This window comes from Heterodontus francisci, chromosome 10, assembly GCF_036365525.1.
Source record: "Heterodontus francisci isolate sHetFra1 chromosome 10, sHetFra1.hap1, whole genome shotgun sequence".
Classification (NCBI taxonomy): domain Eukaryota; kingdom Metazoa; phylum Chordata; class Chondrichthyes; order Heterodontiformes; family Heterodontidae; genus Heterodontus; species Heterodontus francisci.
Window position 1 is genome coordinate 36577698 of NC_090380.1, and position 23223 is coordinate 36600920.

General features: G+C 43.8%; 1 protein-coding gene across 4 annotated transcripts in view; it reads right to left on the reverse strand.

Annotated features, from left to right (window-relative positions):
• glra2 (glycine receptor, alpha 2) overlaps positions 1-23223 on the reverse strand; it is a 215694-nt gene that overhangs the window by 153609 nt on the left and 38862 nt on the right. For 2 of the 4 annotated variants that reach the window (XM_068039864.1, XM_068039866.1), the window contains one exon: positions 10259-10326. In XM_068039864.1, the coding sequence (XP_067895965.1) occupies positions 10259-10326 (68 nt within the window). Of the gene's footprint in view, positions 1-10258; positions 10327-10419; positions 10488-23223 lie in introns of all 4 variants that reach the window. The other 2 variants (XM_068039861.1, XM_068039865.1) reach the window with 1 other exon arrangement.

A 23223-nucleotide genomic window follows, 5' to 3' on the forward strand; every position in this document is an offset into this window, starting at 1 on the left:
GCCTGCTTGCTGACATCACTGTTGCTGCATGCCTGGAGATCTCCTCTTGGTAGCACATTTAAACTGCTGTGGGGAAAGGGGAAATCCACGTCGCAGAGATCGCTAGATCTTTATGGGCAGCTTTCTGAGTTCAGCGGTGAACACCATTGCTTCACTGCTGACCTCAAAATCTAAGCCATTATTTAGGTTTGGGCTTCATTGAAGTGCCACTGGTAAGCTGCAGGTGCCAAAAGTATGCCCTACTGCAGTTTGCTAGTTGTGGGAGGGTACAGTGCACACTCCATCCATTTATTGCAGTAGAATTGCAATAGGCCTGCCAGAACCAGCATAGGACCCTGATTTGCATATTTAAACAGCCTAATGCACAAAAAAAAGGGGCATAGTGTTCATCAATTTAGAGATGGCACTGGTGTGGATTATTTATATTATGTATTTATTTTATTTAGAGATACAGCACTGAAACAGGCCCTTCAGCCCACCGAGTCTGTGCCGACCATCAACCACCCATTTATACTAATCCTACATTAATCCCATTACCCTCTCCCATCCCCACCTTCCCCTACCACCTACCTATACTAGAGGCAATTTATAATGGCCAATTTAAGTCTTTGGCTGTGGGAGGAAACCGGAGCACCCGGTGAAAACCCACGTGGTTATAGGGAGAACTTGCAAACTCCGCACAAGCAGTACCCAGACTGGGTCGCTGGAGCTGTGAGGCTACGGTGCTAGCCACTGCGCCACCCAAAAAGGGCTGGTGCTGTTGTAGATTCGACAACATAGAAAATCATATAGCCTTTCACCCAATCATGCCTGCTCTTTGAAAGAGCTGTTTAATTAGCCCCACTTGCTCTGCTCTTTCTCCACAGCCTTGCAATTTTCCCTTTCAAGTATTTATCCAAGTCCCTCTTGAAAGTTACAACTGAATCTGCATCTACCACACTTTCATGAAGTGCATTCCAAATTTTAACAACTCACTGCATTAAAAAAAAATCATCCCTTAGGTTCTTTAGCCAATTTCCTTAAATCTGTGACCTCTGGTTACTGATCCATCTGCCAGTGTAAACAGTTTCTCCCTATTTAAAACCCCTCGAATGACATTGCTATAGATTAATTACATTGCGTGGCTGTCTCTGGCGCTGGTGTGAATCATTTAATCATTTACTCTATGTGACTGCCTTTTGAAGCAGCCATGTTACCTAAAGAGACGTGAGGGTTAAAATCACCAAATCTGGTTACCATTAACTAGGTAAAATGATAACATTTAAATTTCTCATTTATCTGGGATATTTTAGTAACCTGTTTTTTATTTAATTAAAAATGAGTGGATGAAAATTTCCTTTTCAGGTTTAAGCCATCTTTTTTGCAATTGTGTTTTTAAATAAATATTCACATTGAGAAATCCAGTCTCATTATATATACCAATTTCATCATTCTGTAATAATGCACTGTAACAGCTGGAAGGCCAATTGAGAACCAATCGCATTAGAAGATGACATGCAGCAAGTGAAAGCATCATGAAAAAAGAACTTCAATTAAATTAGTTTTTGACTGCCATCAAGTTAAATATTGCAGCTTCTGTGCATGAGACTTTCAATGAAAGAAAGGTTCAAGTGTTCTCAAAAGCAGTTAGCACGCAGTAAAAATGCAATTGGTACAGAGCTAACATCCGTGCACAGACATCCATTGAGATCCATCTTGTAATTGAAGTGTTCAGGCAGAGTTTCCCAGGTACCACATGATCCATCCAAATTTATAGAAGTGAACTCTACCACAGTATTGAAAGACAAATGATGAGAATTGATTTTATTCTGACAATGAAGAAGAGAGTGAATTAACTCAGCTATTATCTTTGATCATTGTACAAATCCATAAGTGCCATCCATCCATGTTTTGTGGGGACAGTCAGCATTTTTGTGGTGCGTTCTGCATTTCTTTGTTCCCCTGCAGCACTTTGGGCCTAGTCACGTCAACTGCCCCAGAGAAAGTGGTAGGAATATGGTGCATCATGGCTTGGGAGCAGGGACATTAGCTGAAAAGCGCTACTACCTAAAAGTCAACTATATGGGTCAAGTGTTTTGAGTTCACTGACCTTCTTCACTGCTGACAAAAATCAGTGTGGGATTTAAACTTCCTGCACTATGCTGTGTTTTCTCACAACACATTTGGACAAGGTTCTTCTGGTCATACAAGATAGTGTCAGGGGCTTGTATGCTTTTCATTCTCCTCAGCTGATTTGAGGCAGCAGTAGGTAAGCAACATCTATTGATTTTGATGGTACTATGCCATCTTTGAGCATGAAAATTTGATTAAATAGTCCACTCAATTCAAAGTCAGTAAATTCATATCTGATAATTTAACTTTTTTGAGCACTAAATTCTCACTTTGGTTTGCTACCGCTGCACAAAATTATGACAGCAGAAGTCGCATTAGGGCTCTAATTTAGTACCTTTTAATGTGCTTAACACGAGGGAATGTTGTTAACTAGTAAAAGATTAATATTTTGCCATTGCATTACAGCTGACAGCTGAATTACACTGAGTGAAAAGCCACTAACAATGAAAATTAAGCTTCTTGATGTTATGTGGAATTTTTACATCCTCTGAATAGTGAGCTCAGGTTGGAATGAGTACAGTTTAGTGTGAGGGTGGCGGGACAGGATTAACAGTGTTGGGTGGGGGGTGCTCTGGGTACTTCCCAGTCCATCTCCTGGGGCCCATTAAATTCTGCCCAATGAAAGGGTTACATTTGGGATTTGGGCAGCTTCATCAGCTCTTGTGATCAAAGGAGCAGGAGGTCAGTCTGAAAGAAGAGTTAAGTTTAGGGGGAAAAAAACAAGGGGAGGAGATGGGGACAAGCTGTAGAGTGATGAGGGTTGAGGGCTGAAGAGTTTAAGAGACTAGAGAGTGGTCAGGGCAGAAGAAGATGTCTTCTTTTTTGAAGCTATTTGGCAGCTTTTTCAATTTTTGTATGTTAATATATGCAGATCACATACTCTCCCAGTTAAGGTGCAGTGTATCGAGCAGCAGTTCAAAATAGCCTGATCCACTCTATGCAGCCGATACTTTGCATTCATTCAGATTCCATCAGAACATTCTAGAGGAGAAACTAATTTGTATAAGAGGCTTTACACAGACATGTGTTGATTCCAAAGGGACAGGCAGTACCGCAGTCCGCTACCTGCATGGCCACCTTCATTGTTGCTACTGAAGAAGGCTGCGCAGGTAGCAGCCCACAGCACTACCTGCCCCAGTGAATTGAGGTAAGTCTGCATACAGAAGTGGCGCAACATGAACAAATTTCTTCCCCTGCAATTCCAGTCTGCTCCTGATAATTACAGATCATCTTTTGCATAAAAACATTTGAAACATTCAGTCATTGAATTAACAGTAGTGCAACAAAATGGGAATTTATGTTTTTTTTATTTGTTCCTGGGATGTGGGTGTTGCTAGCTGGGCCAGCATTTATTACTCATCCCTAATTGCCTGTGAGAAGGTGGTGGTGAGCTGCCTACTTGAACCACTGCAGTCCATGTGGGGTAGGTACACCCACAGTGCTGTTAGGAAAGGAGTTCCAGGATTCTGACCCAGCGACACTGAAGGAATGGCAATATAGTTCCAAGTCAGGATGATGTGTGACTTGGACGGGAACTTGCAGGTGGTGGTGTTCCCATGCATCTGCTGCCCTTGTCCTTTTAGGTGGTAGAGGTTGCAGGTTTGGAAGGTGCTGTCTAAGGAGCCTTAGTGCGTTGCTGTAGTTCATCTTGTAGATGGTACACACTGCTGCCACTGTGCGTCGGTGGTGGAGGGAGTGAATGTTTGTGGATGGGGTGCCAATCAAGCGGTCTGCTTTGTCCTGGATAGTGTCGAGCTTCTTGACTGTTGTTGGAGCTGCACCCATCCAGGCAAGAGAAGAGTATTCCATCACATTCCTGACTTGTGTCTTGTAAATGGTGGACAAGCTTTGGGGAGTCAGGAGTTGAGTTACTCACCGCAGGATTCCTAGCTTCTTACCTGCTCTTGTAACCACAGTATTTATATGGCTACTCCAGTTCAGTTTCTGGTCAATGGTAACCCCCACGATGTTGATAGTGGGGGATTCAGCAATGGTAATGCCATTGAATGTCAAGGGGAGATGGTTAGGTTCTCTCTTGTTGGAGATGGTCATTGCCTGGCACTTGTCTGGCACGAATGTTATTTTCTAGTTATCAGCCCAAGCCTGGATATTGTCCAGGTCTTGCTGCATTTCTACACGGACTGCTTTGGTATCTGAGGAGTTGCGAATGGTGCTGAACATCGTGCAATCATCAGCGAACATCCCACTTCTGACCTTATGATTGAAGGAAGGTCATTGATGAAGCAGCTGAAGATGGTTGGGCCTGGGACACTACCCTGAGGAACTCCTGCAGTGATGTCCTGGAACTGAGATGATTGACCTCCAACAACCACAACCATCTTCCTTTGCATTAGCTAAGACTCCAACCAGCGGAGAGTTTTCCCCTGACTCTCATTGACTCCAGTTTTGCTAAACCTCCTTGATGCCTTTACTCAGTCAAATGCTGCCTTGATATCAAAGGCAGTCACTCTCACCTCACCTCCTGAGTTCAGCTCTTTTGTCCATGTTTGAACCAAGGCTGTAATGAGGTCTGGAGCTGAATGGCCCTGGCGGAACCCAAACTGAGCCTCACTGAGCAGGTTATTGCGAAGCAAGTGCCGTTTGGTTGCACTGTCAATGACACGTTCCATCACTTTACTTATGGAGAGTAGACTGATGGGGCAGTAATTGGCTGGGTTGGACTTATCCTGCTTTTTGTGTAAAGGACATATCTGGGCAATTTTCCACATTGCAGGGTAGATGCCAGTGTTGTAGCTGTACTGGAACGGCTTGGCTAGGGGCGCGGCAAGTTCGGGAGCACAGGTCTTCAGTACTATTCCCGGAATGTCGTCAAGGCCCATAGTCTTTGCAGTATCCAGTGCCTTCAGTCATTTCTTGATATCACGTGGAGTGAATCGAATTGGCTGGAGACTGGCACTTCTGGCTGAAGTTTGTTGCAAATGATTCAGCCTTATATTTTGCACTGATGTGCTGGGCTCCCCATCATTAAGGATGGGGATATTTGTGGAGCCACCTCCTCCAGTTATTTAATTGTCCACCACCATTCATAACTGAATGTGGCAGGACTGCAGAACTTAGATCTGATCTGTTGGATATGGGATCGCTTAGCTCTGTCTATCGCATGCTGCTTACGCTGTTTGGCACACAAGTAGTCCTGGGTTGTTGCTTCACCAGGTTGACACCTCATTTTGAGGTATGCCTGATGCTGCTCCTGGCATGCCCTCCTGCACTCTTCATTGAACCAGGGTTGGTTCCCCTGGTTTGATGGTAATGGTAGAGTGAGGGATATGCTGGGCCATGAGGTTACAGATTGTGGTTGAGTAAAATTCTTCTGCTGCTGATGTCCACAGCACCTCATGGATGCCCAGTTTTGCATTGCTAGATCTGTTCGAAATCTATCCCATTTAGCACGGTGGTAGTGCCACACAACACAATGGAGGGTATCCTCAATGTGAAGACAGGACTTTGTCTCCACAAGGACTGTGCGGTGGTCACTCTTACCAATACTGTTATGGATAGATGCATCTGTGACAGGCAGCTTAGTGAGGACAAGGTCAAGTCTATTTTTCCCTCTTATTCGTTCTCTCACCACCTGCCACAGACCCAGTGTAGAAACTATGTCGTTTAGGACATGGCCAGCTCAGTCAGTAGTGGTGCTACTGAACCACCCTTGGTGATGGACATTGATGTCCCCCACTCAGAGTACATTCTGTGCCCTAGCTACCCTCACTGCTTCCTCCAAGTGCTGCTGAACGTGGAGGAGTACTGATTCATCAGCTGAAGGGGGGCTGTAGGTGGTAATCAGTAGGAGGTTTTCTCGCCCATGTTTGACCTGATGCCATGAGACTTCATGGGGTCTGGAGTCTATGTTCAGGGCAACTCCTGACTATATACCACTGTGCTGCCACCTCTGCTGGGTCTGTCCTGCCAGTGGGACAGGACATACCCGGGGATGCTGATGGTGGTGTCTGGAACATTGTAAGGTATGACAATTTAGTACTTGAAAAGTTAAATTATCTGATATGAATTTAGGCCTAGGGTTGAGCTTAATTAAAAGCAAAATACTGCAGATGCTGGAAATCTGAAATAAAAACAAGAAATGCTGGAAATACTTAGCAGGTCTGGCAGCAACTGTGGATACAGAAGCAGAGTTAATATTTCAGGTCAGTGACCCATCATCAGAACTGGGTTTTAGCTTACCTGACCCACTGGGAACTGGAGTGGAGGGGCGGTCGGTAAGGCGCGGGGAGCCTGAAAGACAGGATTCTCCAGCGAGGCAGGGGTCAATCAGGGCGGGGTCAATTTTGGGGGGGTCAGGGGAGAGGCGCTATCGTGGGGGTTTGCCCAGGCAGGCACGCTGGATCCAGCAGGTAAGTTACTGCCAGGATCTGACTGGGATGTAGCTGCACAGTTAAATTCAAAAAATAAAATAATAATGAGGCTTGCAGTTTAATAATACTTATACTGCCAACTCCCCTCCTTGGAGCAGGTTGCTTGCTCACTCAGCTTTCCGCCTCTGTTAAAGCCGAAGGTGGCTGGATTGAGGGTGGGTTTAGATCGTGATTCTGATTTTTAAGACTTTCCCATCCAACCCAAACTGACCCTTTTTTTTGTGGTTAAAGTTCCCTCTTTCGTGACTTTGAATTGAGGAGTAGTCCACTGTCAGTCCTAATGCTCTAAGATTTTATGGTAATCATTCTCCAGTTTGAAGTTGGTGGAGAATCCTGCTCTGAAATGGGGAACTGGTCACATTGACATTTTTTATTATTCTGGGTTGTGCATCATTTTTGGTCAGGGGAAGTGAAGTTTTGCCCAAAGGCAGTGCTTTATTCTCTAGCAGTTAGTTTTAAAATATAGTTTAAACAGTTCCTAGAAGTGCAACTTTTTAAATACTGACTTTGCATTGTTTGACTGGGGCCAATGAAAACCCAAAGCAGTGCAAGACTAGCTCCTCTGTTAGCTCAATTTCTTATTGAACTGAGGCTGCTGCTGTTATACTCTGCACCTTGCATTACTGTGAGACTGAAATTGCTTTGTAGTGATGCACAATGTGCAGTACAACTGCCCTGTAAGATTTGTTATTAGTTGATATTGTCTGATTTCCTGGTCAGATGAAATATTATTAATGAAGCAGAGCATTTGATTTTAAGACTAACTATGATGCCTAAAATAAAATTTAAATTGTTTCATCAACAGATTTAAAATTTGTGGAATTTAAAGATTTCTGTCTTAACAACTGTAACCTTGTTTGGAATATATAACAATTATTTGACATAGGGTATATTTTCCTGTCTGTGAAATTTAGATACAAGTATTTAATACAGTCATGGTTTATTTTTGTGTGTTACATTTATCCAGGTATTAACCCACTTATTCTGAAATAAATGGATGAACGTCTTAAAAATAGCACGCAAAGAAATAAAGTATGAGCTTGTGTATGTAAATTTACTCAACATGGTTTTATGAAAGGGCAATAATGTTTGATAAATTTATTATTTTGAGGATGTAATGAGCAGGGTGGATAAAAGGAACCAGTAGATGTAGTGTATTGAGATTTCCAAAAGGCATTTGATAAGGTGCCACATAAAAGGTTACTACACAAGTTAAGAACTCATGGTGTTGGGGGTAATGTATTAGCATGGATAGAGGATCGGCTAACTAACAGAACAGAGTGTTGAGATAAATGGGTTATTTTCAGGTTAGCAAACTGTAACTAGGGATCAATGCTGGGCCCGCAACTATTTACAATCTATATTAATGACATGGTTGAAGGGACTAAGTGTCAAATTTGCTGATGATACAAAGATACGTGGGAAAGCAAGTTGTGAGGGAGACATAGAGTCTGCGAAGGGATATAGATAGATTAAGTGGGCAAAAATTTGGCAGATGGCATATAATGTAGGAAAATGTGAGGTTATCCACTTTAGTAGAAGAATGGAAAAGCAGAATATTATTTAAATGGAGCAAGACTACAGAATAGTGCAGTAAAGAGGGATCTGGGTATCCTCATACATGAAACATAAAGTTAGCACGCAAGTACAGCAAGGAAGGCAAATGAAATGGTGGCACTTATTGCAAGGGGCATGGAGTAGCAAAGTAGGGACGTCTTGAAACAACTGTTGGTGAGACCATACCTAGAGTACTGCATACAGTTTTGGTTTCCTTATTTAAGGAGGGATATATTTGCATTGGAGGCAGTTCAGGGAAGGTTCACTCGGTTGATTCCTGGGATGAAGGGTTTGTCTTTTGAGGAAAGGTTGAGCAGGTTGGACCTATACTCATTGGAGTTTAGAAGAATGTGAGGTGATCTTATTGAAACATAATATTCTGAAACATATAAGATTGACAGGGTAGATGCTGAGAGGATATTTCCCATTATGTGGGGACTCTAGAACTAGGGGACAGTTTCAGAATAAAGGTCTGCCATTTAAGATGGAGATGAGGAGGTATTTCTTCTCTGAGGGTTGTTAATCTCTGGAATTCTCTTCCCCAGAGAGCAGTGGAGGCTGGGTCATTGAATATATTCAAGGCCATGCCATACAGATTTTGGATCTAAGAGGGCGTCGAGGGTCATGAGGGGGCAGGCAGGAAAGTGGATTGTGGCCTCAACACCAATCAGCCATGATCTTATTGAATGGTGGAGCAGGTTCCAGGGGCCAAATAGACTTCTCCTCCAATTTCTTATGTACGAGCTTTACCTCCAATATAGTTAATTCTAGAAATTTTTAATTCATTTTCACGATATGGGCATCGTTAATAAGGCTGCCATTTATTGCCCATTCTTAGTTGCCCTTAGTCAGTGGTGAGACTGCCTCCTGAACAGTTGCAGTATATAAAAGTCAAGAAGCTATGTTACAGCAATATTCTGTTCCCCTTCTAAAATCCAATCTCCTTAGGATTTGAGTTTACATTCCTTGAAGATTAACAAACGGCTGCTTAATGTGTTGCCACGGAATCCCTTGGCCTGCTATTTTAACGGAGGTGTTAATCTATTTAAAATAAATTGCCGAACACCTCCATTAAAATATTGTACCAAGGAATTTAATTAACAAAATTATGCTATGTGTGGATTAGTGTGCACACAAGTTAAGTGTTCATACATTAATCTACACAAGGCATTTTTTCAAGGCCGTGGAAAAACGTACACTTTTATAATAATGGCCTATAATTTCCTGAAATCCTTCACCAGAACAACAGTGTAAGTACTACATAATGTTAACTTTCTGTGCAAAGCATCAAGAAAAGCTGGGCATTAATGACTTATGCCTGTTTTCACTCAACGCCGAATGTCCTTGATCTCTTACACAGATTCTGCAAATGCCTTTACCGCTCATTAACGTAGCTCCACCCCGATGCAAAAGATCTGATCGTGCGAGTTTCCTGTTTTTACACCAGTTCTGAAGGGTGTTTTATGCTGATATTTTAAGCAATTTTTAAAATTTCTCCTGGGACCTGTATTGTATTTTCTGCATCTATGAATGCGGCTTCACAGCATCAGAATAAGTTACACTGAAAATTGAAATTGCATTTTCTTAAAAATGCAGTGCAGAGCATACATAAAGCATGGTTTGATGGCTTCAAACTTGAATTTTCATACATAAAGAGGAATTTTAAAAAGGGATGTGACCTGAGTTCTACATTTTCCTTGGGTTCCCATTGTTTATGCTGATTTCTATTTAATTTATGGCATTTTTATAGTTTTTAAGCCGTTGGGGAGCTCAGGAAATTTCAGCGTTAAGTTTGGTGCAATTTGCTGGTTCCACCATTTAACGAAATACTGGGATAATGTTTTTAGATTTATTTTTAAGGAATGGAAAATGTCATTCGCCCAAACAAAGTACTGTTCAACAGAATGATCTATCTACTCACCTTACTTTTCCACAATGCAAATGCTGCATTTTATGAAGAGGATAATGGGATTTTATGTTTTAAAAAAAATTTTTATGCAGGTATTAACTCCCAGGACAGATCATCCATAATCAGTGGTTGGACACCAATTGTTTCACAGAATGGGAAATAGCACCTGATGCAAGCAATTTGGCGCAGTATAGCTTGGTTTTGAGCACCTGGTCGGTAAAGGCCCTGGTGGTAGGCTGACAAACTAAGCAATATATTACAAGATGGCCTCATGTTCAGTCCCACTCACCATTGTAGTTTCTGCTATTGAACCAAAGCTGTTGATAAATATGTTGCATGTAACATTAACAGGAGGACCTGCAATTTGAATGATAAGACAAAAGAAAGAAAATTGACAAGCTGCTACCATACAAGACATCAAGTTATTTGGCAGTGGCCATCAGCACTTACCATTGTCGTCTCCGTGACAGAGCCGAAACTGTTGATAAAAATATTGCATGTAACGTTTACTGGAGGACCTGTGAAATGCAAGGACAATGTTGCAATACAAGTTGGAGCAGTGAAAGTACATGGGAAATGCCATGATGACATACTTTGATAAGATCAAACATAACCAAACATTCCAAAAATCATGTGGTAGAAATTTGTCCTCGGGGATGGTGCGAAAGAGGTGGCATGGAATAGGCCGTTGTTTTTATATTGACTTTAAAGGAGCCAAATATCAAGCGGGTTGTATAATGGGCATTTGATGTGGTCCCACCTGTTTAGTACCACTGTCCGAGACGAATTTCTACATCGGTACATGATACACTTTTTCTTACATTTCTCTCTATTGCTTTATTATCATTCATTTTACTTTCAATCGCAACCCCGTCACCATTCCAGTTTTCTATCCCTTTATTTTCTTGAAGGTATTTGGTCATTGCGGGGCACAATTCCCTCTTGTAGCTCTACCTATCGATATCTGAGAGATGAAAGAGTGTGCATCACAGGGCATGATGATATGCCTCTCCAGTAATGCCCCCACTGGTGCCCTGGCCTGAGGACAAAAACTGACTCTCCGCACAGATTGATAACTAAACCCGTGCCTTTCCTGACTTGTGTGACATAGTTTTGCAACAGACTAAGTTTTTATTAACTAGCCCATCAAAGTATCCCCTCTCCTTTTTTGTGTTTATTAAAATAATTTATCTTGTTGGAGATGTCAGAGATGTAAACATCTCCAAACTTAATTTTTAAAAAAAAAACACGGTCACATCAGGCAGAATACAGGCATAAATTGGTATGGGAAGAAAAATAAGGAAAATTGGAACAAGCAGGTCACCTGCTGGAGGCTGGAATATGGGGCATGGAATAAATGAATATAATTCTAGATCCTCTATTCCAGAACCCAAGCTATTTTTAGCTGCCGTACAGATATCAAAGCTTCAGTCTCATATTTAAGTCACATTTGTCAGATGGCCTTTCTATAATGTGTGAATATTTGGTCCATTAATGGCTGATGCCCATGAAATATGCATAAGCTTCTTACATTTTAATAATGAATATTATTCACGCTACTCTAATTATGAGAGTGCAATGAATTATTCAAATGTTGTAGTGTTGCAATATAACTCCAAACTGTCTAGGAATAGTGTGAACAGCACAAAACCCAGATACAATGTTGGAAATTAGTAACATAAAGCAGTACTTTCTGTATTCGCCTCTAGTCTCATTTATACATACTACTAAAACATTTAATATATAATAAATTTCCTTTGTGCAGTTTGTTTAACAAAACTGGGACCTGTTCATAAAGAACAGGTTCATGATAATCTTGTACCATTGAGCCAATTGTACTCACTGCAGTGAAATTATAATGTTCAGTAACATTGTTTCACTAGTATAAATAGTTTATATCTGGGTCAGTGCAAATAATCTATTGTCCAATGTATAAATTTGCCAATTGTAAAGGTGACCATAATACTATGTTAAAAATATATTAAATAAATGTCGAAATTGAATCTTATTTTCAAAGACAATATTTCATTTCACAGAAACTTTGAATTGTTTGTGTTCAAGAAGATAAAAATATTTATTAATGTCCTGCTAAGAGAGGTTTTAAGCCAACAATCAAGAGGTAAGCATTTCTAAGGATGTTTGACTGTTCTGAGTTTGGCTCCTACCGTAAAGCATGTTATAGTAAATTAAGGACACTCCAGGCTCCTGTTAAAGGCCAGTCACGAGAAACTGTTGTAGAATTGAGCAGGGAGAGATATAAACAGACAAGGAATTAACTTAATCCTGCTGCTAGTTATATAAAGGATGGACAAGATTTTGAAGTAGCAGCACCAATGACTGCTTATTGTTTAAAGATTGTAAACACAGTCCTTCCCTGTAACAATACAATGAATATTTCAAATATGCTTTACACAAATATTATCACAACCAAAAGAATCCAATAACAATTTATTAGGCTTGTTGTTTTTATTTACCTGATAGACTGTAAAGGATCAATTCGAGCTTTGTTTATCTTCTCAAGAGCTGATGTATTGTGCCACAGCAACTTAAATGATGGCCTCGGCATCAATGATAATGTCTGACCTAGACACGCACAAGTGGGTCGACAGCATATACAGCACTTTACTATAAGGACACTCTTCAGATATAAACTATTTATACTGAAGAGTGTCTGCAGAGTCTCATCGACAGGTTTGTGGCTGCCTGCAACGAATTTGGCCAAACCATCAGCCTCAAGAAAACGAACATCATGGGACAGGACATCAGAAATGCTCCATCCATCAATATCGGCAACCACGCTCTGTAAGTGATTCAAGAGTTCACCTACCTAGCCTCAACTATCACCAGTAACATGTCTCTCGATGCAGAAATCAACAAGCGCATGGGAAAGGCTTCCACTGCTATGTCCAGACTGGCCAAGAGAATGTGGGAAAATGGTGCACTGATACACTCGGACTTTTGTGTTCCGTATCAAGCCTGTGTCCTCCGTACCTTGCTTTATGGCAGCGAGGCCTGGACAACGTATGTCAGCCAAGAGCGACGTCTCAATTCATTCCATCTTCGCTGCCTCCGGAGAATCCTTGGCATCAGGTGGCAGGACCGTATCTCCAACGCAGAAGTCCTCAAGGCGGCCAACATCCCCAGCTTATACACACTACTGAGTCTGCGGCGCTTGAGATGGCTTGGCCATGTGAGCTGCATGGAAGGTGGCAGGATCCCCAAAGACACGTTGTACAGCGAGCTCGCCACTGGTATCAGACCAACCGGCCGTCCATGTCTCTGCTTTAAAGACGTCTGCAAACGCGACATGAAGTCCTGTGACATTGATCACAAGTCGTGGGAGTCAGTTGCCAGCAATCGCCAGAGCTGGCGGGCAGCCATAAAGGCGGGGCTAAAGTGTGGCGAGTCGAAGAGACTTAGCAGTTGGCAGGAAAAAAGACAGAAGTGCAAGGGGAGAGCCAACTGTGTAACAGCCCCGACAAACAATTCTTTCTGCACCTGTGGAAGAGTCTGTCACTAATATTGGCCTTTATAGCCACTCCAGGCGCTGCTCCACAAACCACTGACCACCTCCAGGCACTTACCCATTGCCTCTCGAGACAAGGAGGCCAAAGAAGAAGAAGACTATAAGGACAACCTGGGATTGTCTGCCCTCTCTGCGTTATTCGAGGCATTTGTCTCACATGCTCGTTCTAATTCTTTCAGGGCACTTTACATATTTTGCTGCTTGAGAAAATCGTAATTTTTTTTTAAAAAGGTAGATTGATATTTAGGAATTCACACATGATCTCCACTTAGAAAATTAACTCAAATGTGGTGTATTTTAAATGTGCACAGAATGGTTGCGGAAAAGCTAAGTAAAACCATTAAGTATTATCTATGCAGAAAAATCATGAAAGAATAAATTCTAAAATAACACTATGAAAGTAACTTGCATTGTTAATAATCCTGGCTTTAGCTTAAACAGTAATTGTTAGTGATTATTATCTATAATTTCTGTTGAATTTTTTTAAATATCCTTTTCTTAAATATGTTTTGTTTAAGCAGTGAGTGCTTCTAACATGACAAAGTACTGGTTTGGAAAAACTATCAAATGCATAGGTGCAAGGGTTTTGAGATAATCCTTGTATTGTGTTAAATCAACAACCCAACATCAATTCAGCTTCAACTGTATAGGAAATTCAGCTCTTTCACAGTAACAGGTCTAATAATCCACCATACTCAGCCATTACTCAGCATCATCACTTAATGATTGTTTAAAAAGTAAATATTAAAAATAATTGAGTTAATCAAATCAAATAATTAATAATTTAACACTGTCAAATGCAAGAAAAAGTACCAATGGCGACAGCAATTTTTAAGGATTCATTCCTAAGCTTCTTCACAGTCTGACATTACCATCTCTGCATATCAAGTATTTTGTAGTCCAGTTTCTGTAATAAAGGTTGCAATCTCCAGAAGACAAAAACACTTAAGAAACACATCAAGAGAAAAGTCCATTCAGCCTATCAAGCAAACTCTGGGCTGAATTTAGTGAGCCTGTCACAAGTCCCGGCGGCGGACCCAGAAGTGGGCGCCTTTCCTGCTCGTCACATGGGTGGCTGGCGCACTGCGATCACGCAGAAGGCGGCCACTTTGGACAGGCCCCACAATTCCATTATACGATTACATAATGGAGGACAGAATGCAAGACGCCAAATCCGACGTTGGATGACGCCAGAGCAGGTGTTGATGACATATATTTAAGCTTGCATTGCTACCTCGGACTCGATTGCTGCTTGCTGTTCACAAATGAGACTGGTGTTGCAATGACTCTGGACCCTACCCCACTGCTCCCACTCCCCCCACTCCCCTGTGACAGACCCTGCAGGATGCAGAGGCAGGACACAGAGTGGCCCCATGGTTTAGCAATGCCTCGCTCCAGATTCTCCTCCAGGCTGCAAGGGAAAGGCAGGAGGTCGCTGAGGAGGTTAGCAGCCATGGGGTCACCCCTGGACATGGGTACAATGCTGCAAGAGGGTCAACGACCTCCTTTTTCTGCCAAGGTGACTGCTCGACACCCCTTTTTTTTTTTAGTCATTGCAAGTGACTATGCAGGAAGAAGCAGGACATTGGGTGGGAGGCTGAGGGGGTTAGGCATCATCTCCTCCTGACAGATGCATGACTGTATCTTGGCAACAGGCCACTTCTTTCACAACTCGCCCCCATTAACTCCCGTGAGAGTGGATGGGAGGATGAGCTATATAGGATACCCCAGTCGGGGACGAGGGGCTGCCACTAGCAGAACTGTCCTGTTGATCTCTCTCTCCGAAGTATGACTATCTCCCTCTTTCCACTTGCAGGACAAGTTGGTCCATAACGGGAAGAGACAGACCGGACTGGCAGAAGCATCCCAGATCTTTGTCCTCTCTCCACAGCAGAGGAAGAGGAATTAGAATTGGCAGGGACCCAGGCCAGCTGCTCCATCTCAGATAGAGACACTGGATTCTCTGCACAAGAGAGTGAGAATTGGCTTCCATTGGCATACAGTTCACTTCTGGAGATCTAATTCATGTATGGTTGGCATGGCGAGATCGGCAGCAGCACAACCCGTGCATGTTTATATTCTGTCATGCAGGTCGGTGTCCGCAGGATATTCTGGCAGAAGGGGGACAGCTGTCCACCTTTGAGGAGGAACCGCAGTCAGAGGAAGCACTGTGCCATGACTTCTACCAGTGCAGATACTTTCTGCTCGGCTGTAGAATCAGGGTCACTAGCTGGTGAGAGCACCACACATGTGCAGAAGCAGCTGGCTGCTGTGACCGCCGAGATCTCTGATAGTCGAAGGACTGTGGATGGCCAGGCCCATGCTGAGCCCCAGGATGATGACAAGCCTCTGATGTTGACAGCACAGGGCATGCTGGGGTAAGGCAACATCTGGCGGAGATGCCAGAGGCAATGCGCAGCCATGAATGGACGATGGAGGAGTCCATCCTTGCCATGGGTGCTGCCATGTCCCAGGCATGTGAGTGCATGGCTTCCTCCATCGAGAGGTTGGTGACCCTCATGGAGAGCCAGGTCCCACAGATGTGCGCAAACTTCCACACATCGCCGTGGCTATGGGCTCTATGCAGCAGTGGCAAGGCAAGAGAAGGACAAGGCACCTGGAGACTTCTCCAGCTCCTCGTCCTTCCCTGGTGAGCAGGAGGTTCAAGTGAGCCTTGAAAGGGAGGAGGAGAGGCAGGCCTCACAGCTGGGTGCTCCCCTCAGGATGCTCCGAGTGTAGGCACCAGCGAGCCCTGCTCCAGTAGCTGCAATGCCTGAGGACAGTCCTGCACCAGTGCAGGAAACCTCAGGCATTCAAGGACCTCCAGGCCTCAGGCAGCGCGAGAACCGCCGCTGAAGTCATCACAGGCCAAGAAGCAGTGTGATCAGCAGCCTGCCTCCAGCCCAGCTGCTACTGCAGGGGTTACACCGCGTAGAAGCACTTGTAAATACGTAAGTAAACCACCTAGACGTATTTGGGAGTTCATGGGTGTTTGAAATATGGTGTGCTGCATCATATAAAATTATTTTGTTCAAACTATTACCCTTCATAGTGTAAAAGTGAATAATCTATCATACATTAATTATGAGCTCCCTTCCCCCTTACTGGAATGCCAATGTAGGCATAGCCCTCACTTGAATAGGTCCTCCCATAGGCCATAGTGCATCATTCAGATGGGCGCTAGACATGCAACACAAATAGAAAGGAAGCAACAGACTGCATTCATTGAGGTAAGCATTATTTTTACTCTGAGTAACCATCATGGTGGCTGGAAGCGAGTATGTATGAGATTGTCTCTTGTCTCCTTGGCACGGCGCTCAATGTGACTGGCCACTGGTACAATGGGTTCACCGTCCAGTGCTTCTTACTCCTCTCCCTCCTCCATGTCCTCCTTGTCTGTGGAGGAGTGTTGCTCAGTCATGTCGTCATCATCATGCTAGACCTCCCCCCACAGCCCACCACACGCAGTGATAAATTGTGCAGAGCACAGCAGACGGCAACGATATGTACAACCCTTGCTGGAGTATACTGCAGAGCTCCACCGGATCAATCAAGGCAGTGGCATCTCATCTTCAGCAGCCCAATGCCTGGTTGGTGCTCACTCGGGTGGATCTGTGGCAAGTGTTGTATTTCTCCTGTGCTGCATTGCAACGGTTCCTCACCGGTGGCAGTAGCTATGTCTTCAATGAGTAGCCCTTGTCCCAGAGAATCCATTGGTGAAGGCAAGAGGGGGGTCTGAAAAGCTGTGGCACCTGGGACTGTCGAAGAGGGCACACACCTGCTGGAAATGCTTTTGGTGGTCGCAGACCAGTTGTACGTTGATGGGTTGAAAGCCCTTCCTGTTGATGACGGCAGCTGGCTGGTCCGTGGGAGCCTTGATGGCCTTGTGCATGCAATTTATCACACCTTGCACCTGGGAGAATCCAGCAACAGCCCTGAATCCGATGGCCCCCTCTACCTGACTGTCAGGGTCGGTCCAGCAGCGCACATAGTCACTGGCCTCTTGAACAGGGCATTGGTCACATTTGTGATGCAGTGGTGGGCTGCTGCCTGAGACCCCACACATGCTCCCGGTGGATCCCTGGAAAGATCCAGATGCATAAAAGTTTAGTGCCAATGTGATCTTCAGGGCCACTGGCATGGGGTTGCATAGGTTGCAACTCATGCTGCAGCATGGTGCATAAGTCGGTGACTACCTCCCTGACGATGGCGCTCGGACATTTGGAGGTAGCTGATTCGAGCCTGGTACACACTCTGGTGCAGGTGGGCCCTTCTGGGCCTGGCCGGCTGCTGCTGCACAGCTACCTCTTGGCCCTCCCTCCCTCGGATGTGCTGTATCATGCCATGGAGGTCAAAAAAGACGGTGTATGAGACCCATGCCAGGTGATCAGTGGGCCTCCAGAGTGCTGTCGATGCAGAGACGACCCAGCCCTGGCAACTGAGGTTTTGCTATTCTCCCAACAGACTCCCTGATGGCCCTCAGTGCCCGCCCTTGCTGACAGCCGACCCTCCTCATCCAGCAGTATGGATAACCAAACAACTCACCCAACAGTTTGGGCACCCGATACAGCCACCCAAATCCAAGCCCTGAAACCACCCTGCCCCCCCACACCCCTCCAGCAGACCACCTGAGACACCACTCAGCCAGCACTCTCACCCGAGAACCCGCCACTCCGCCACTCCCCCACTCCCCCCCCCACCCCCCCCCACCTGCATTGCAGAGAGCACAGCACTGCAGGCTGATGATGGCCTGCTCTGCACTGCCCTCTTCCCCTATTCAGTGCTGGACATGGCTGCCTACCCATCGTGGCACTGAGACCTCTCCTCGGTGCCGCCAGCTTTTACCGGTCAGAAATCCAAAGTCATGTGAGGACAGCCTGCCGTCCATTTAATCCCAAACCCTCCATTGAATCGCGATGAATTAGATGAAAATGTATTAAAAGTAAGTGTTCCACAATTTAAATTACATTCCCGTCGCATTGGGGTAGTTATGCCTCCTTGGAGCTTTCCCACCACTGACTAAATCTGGAATTGATGTCACAATACCGGATTTCTGGGCAGATAATTCCGATGCGATTATCCAGCCCTCCTAGACCTCCATTCCAGCTCCAAACGGCTGCACAAATTTCAGCCCTCTGTGTGCAATTTGCCGGATCATGTACTCTACCCCACTCAGTCAATTTCCTGACCAGTTGACATCTATTTCTTATTGATCTGTAGTTTAGCTCTTCCAAGTCAGTATTTTGGTTTAGACTGTCTCACTTCATGGAAATGCAGGAGCGGAATTTCCTCTCAGGGTCCCACTGAACAATTAACTGGTATAATATAGCAGAGGTGCACTATTCTTGTGAGGGAAGTGTCTGCTCAAATTTTCATGGATAGTTTGGAGGTCTACTCCCTGCAGGGATTTGATCTGAGATTGGGAGGCAAAGGAGGAGGGAAGCTGCAAGCCCGAGAAGCCTCCGAATATCCTTCTGGTTGCTGGTATCAGGTTCTTTTTACCTATTTCTGGAGATTAGCAACCAGAAGGGCTCAAAGCCCAAATAGAGGGCCTCATCTGCAATGTTACTTGGCTGTGCCTACTCCATTTTAGAAGACTGGAAGACTCCGGCAGCATAGAGTCATAAAGAGATACAGCACCAAAACAGGCCCTTCGGCCCAACAAGTCTGCACCGACCAGCAACCACCCATTTATACTAATCCTACATTAATCCCATTTTCCCTCTCACATCCCCACAATTCTCCTACCACCTACCTACACCAGAGGAAATTTTTACAATGGCCAATTTACCTATCAACCCACAAGTCTGGTATGTGGGAGGAAACCAGAGCACCCGGAGGAAACCCACGCGGCCATAGGGAGAACTTGCAAACTCCACACAGGCAGTACCCAGAACTGAATCCGGGTCACTGGAGCTGTGAGGCTGCGGTACTAACCACTGCGCTGCCCATAGTATGGCAGTGATGGCAGACAACAGGTTAGATTTCCCTCCTGCCACTGGAAGAGATTGTCATAAAAATTCCACCAATCCGCTGTGCCCCCACCACATCTGCCTGGGTCAGGTCTCCGTAGCGATACCGGGCAAGCTCCTCAGGAGAGAGCCCACTGCAACCAGGTACAGATATCTGGTAGTACTGCAGCGGATGGCTGCTGCAACACCAGGAGAGCAAGGGGCCATTTAAAGGGGGTAGAAGAGCTCCAAGGATCGATAACTTGAATTTTCTTTTTAGGCCTTAAATGAGATCAAGCCTAAAACCAATAAGTGAATCAACCTGAGGAATGAGAGAGGTGCCCACAACTGGAACCTCTCTTTCCAAAAAAAAAGCAACAACATGCATTCTGTCACAGCGCCAGGGAACATTACCACCCTTATCCTGGCAGTCCTTGCAGTTGGCAGAATTGGCAGCAGGAGGCAGGGAGATTTAGTAGATTGCCATGTCCTGTCTCTCCTCCGTCATTTGCAGGTGGCAGGAGTGATGCGGGCGGGAGTGGAAAGTCGAGGCTGGGAGGGAATGCGGTGAGAGGCTTCTGCGCCTAATCTTTCCATTGTTTCCATCGCTGAACCATCTAATATGAGACAGTATGGCAGAAGTAAATCCAGGCCAGTGAAGCTGTGCCCCCATTTCTCTTCACAGTGCCTAGAAACTGAGCTATCCCCAAGTGCGATGAAGGATCTATTTTGCATCTCTTCGGGCCCACCTATTACCATCATAAATGATGCCACATGCATTGGCTCATTTAACCTAATAAATTTTAATAATTTCCATGTACCTCCAATTGGATGATTCTATAATTTACCATCAAATTAAGATGCAGAGGAACTACAAAAAAGGTACCATAAACTAATTGGTAATTTTATATTATTACTGCGTACTCTTCGTTAATGCAATGGAATCCTGAATATTCTCTTCATCTGACTGTGAACAAGTAGACAGGACCTCACTCTCACTTTACGCAGGAACTACAACCAGTCTGTGCTATTCACATTTGATTGCTCTACTGTTTATGTCAAATGTTTTCGTATGCATCTGCTTCATGTCATAACTCACCTAATATAATCATACCTTTTGAGAGTCCTGAATAATTCTGAGTGACCCAATTTGAATACAGGATTTCAGGTAAAGTCTATCTCCAGTAGTTTGAAACTACCTATAAAACTCTTGTGAGGGAGTGAGACAGATGCAGTTGAGATCATGGGGATTATTGGGAAGGGGAAGTTAAACTAAAGCAGCAAGACATCACATATATCATATAGTGGGTGAAAGCAAAAGTCACAGAAAACATGGCAGGCAATAAAGAAAGTAGGAGAGAAATTCAGAGGGCAAGAGGGGGAAAAGCAAATGAATCCAACTTAAGACATTAGTGTATAAAGAACAGGAAAAGGGAAGAAAGAAGTCAAAAAGTGGAAGGAATGGAGTAAAATGGAAGGTAAAACTAGAAAGAAAAATGAAGCAAAAGAGAATTGAAACATTAAAATACCTGAAGGTTGTGGCTTGATTCCAGTAATAACCCTTTTTGCAAAGCATTTAATGTTTTTCATCACATAAGATGTCACCTTCCAATATCTCTGACACATCAAAATGTTGGAGATAAAATAGCTCAAAAGTGTTTTCATACATCGTATATTTTTAGAAGAAAAAAACAAGGTGCCCAGTAAACTAGCTTCTGCTTCCAAATAATAAAAAGCAAAGTGAATCATTTTCTCTAGATTATCAATCAGATAACAGCAATCTTCTAAAATCTTAGTGAGATGGTTGTTGAACTTCTAGATTTCATCTTTATATGATTTTATATGTTTGAGGTGGGAGTTTCTTGGGATGTTCTCCCCATCTGCTCTTCTCTAGAAGTTTACTCGGTGTATCTGGTGTTTTCTCTTATCTTCCTCCGAAGTTAATAATGGGAGAATCCCTGATGAAACTTTACCTTATAGCAGTTAGGATTTGGTGAATTTACTTGAGTTTTGCTGAACCATCGACCAATTTCAGTTTACTGGATTTAATATAGTTTTCAATCTGCTGCACTGATCATCGCCTCTCACTTTGAGCTATCTGTGAGCAATGCCATGAGAGATCTAAATCATAAAATTAAAAATTAGCCAGTGATGGAACAGAGATCCGTTAATGCATCCAGGTACACATGTACAACTCCTTTCTCATTGAACACAATGCAAAGTGTTGTGGTGTGGTTCAAGTCTACTGGATGAACAGCGCACTCTACAGATCAGTAGCAAGAAAATAACTGCACCCTTATATTGGAGACTATAGTTCATGACAATTCTGTAGAAAGTAGTTTAGCTCCAAGTCCCATCTCTAATCAATTAAGAGATTTTTGTGTTTATTTATTCTCAGTCATAGCCAAACATCTTAGGGTCTGAATTTGCTGGAACGGGGTGTTTAGCAGGATACACGCTATTATTTGGACTTTACCATTCCACATTCATAGTGATCTATATTTACCCCATAATTTGCTGGAACATTGATCCATCTATTGCACAATGAGGGCAATGGGACCTTGTGAACAGTGTAGACAATGGTTGAGCCTCCAGCCCAATCACATAGCACTATGAATAGCTGGGAACAGACACCATGAGTCAGACTGTGGCGTTGAGAGGTAAGTGAGCTGCAACTTCTGAAATCAACCTTCATCAACTTTCAAAAGTTAATTCCAGTTAAAAAAAACTTCTTTAAAGGCTGTACACAGTGCATGTTGTACCTTTCCTGTGCTTATTGTTGGTGATGCAGAATGGTGTTCAAGAAAGAAAAGCTTGCATTTATACAACACCTTTCACAACCACAGGATGTCCCAAAGCGCTTTATAGCCAATGCAGTACTTTGAAGTGTAGTCACTGTTGCATGTTAGCAGTCATAGATTCAATGTGTAGGCCTTGGTCCCCCACCATCCATTTTCCTCCTTGTCCCTTCTTTCTGGATGTTGGATTAATGAAGGATAGATGAGTCATGAGCATTTCCCCTGTGGTCTGTGATTACAAAGTCCTCATTGGTGCTTTGTGGACAATTGTCAAATTTAACATGTGATAACCCTTCCTGTTGATGGAAGTAACCTCAAGAAGAGCCTTCGGTGGCGCGTTAGTCCCATCAAAACCAGCTCCCGTCTCTGCTTCACAGAAGAAATGCCATATTTGATGGGGTCGGATGTTCTATAGAATAGGGCATCCATGAGCTGTTGATTACAGGCCTTCTCAGCTCCTTGCCCCATGTTTGCCAAAATCCCCACTGCCTGACTGGAAGAAATTGGTGCCATAGAAATTAAGGGCCATTGTTACCTTCATTGGCAAGGACTGACTGTGGAAAGTGGACCACAGTTTTATCATCTCAGATAGGTGGCAAATTGCTACCTTGTTGAAGCACAGCCTGCAGACATAGAGCTCCTCTGACTGTACTTTGTACTGGGAACGATGTTATTCATTCGTTACTGGGGAAAGTGACAGGGTGGGAGGTGGGATGCTCAGTAGTGAGCTCAGTTCAGTTCCCAGCCCTGGTGACTCAGGTGACGTTACTGTTCACTCCGCTCTTCTTCCAGGTTGTTCACAAAATTAAGAACTGGGGAATGTCAAAAATGCTTTCATCATTGTTAGATGCAGAAATAGTTGGAGGGCCCCTGAAATTAATTGTCTACAGCCACTAACAGCGCTCTGGATGACAAAATTGGCAAAAATAAATTGCCAAAAATGAGAGATTTGGGAAAAAAATCTCCTTGGAATAATTTC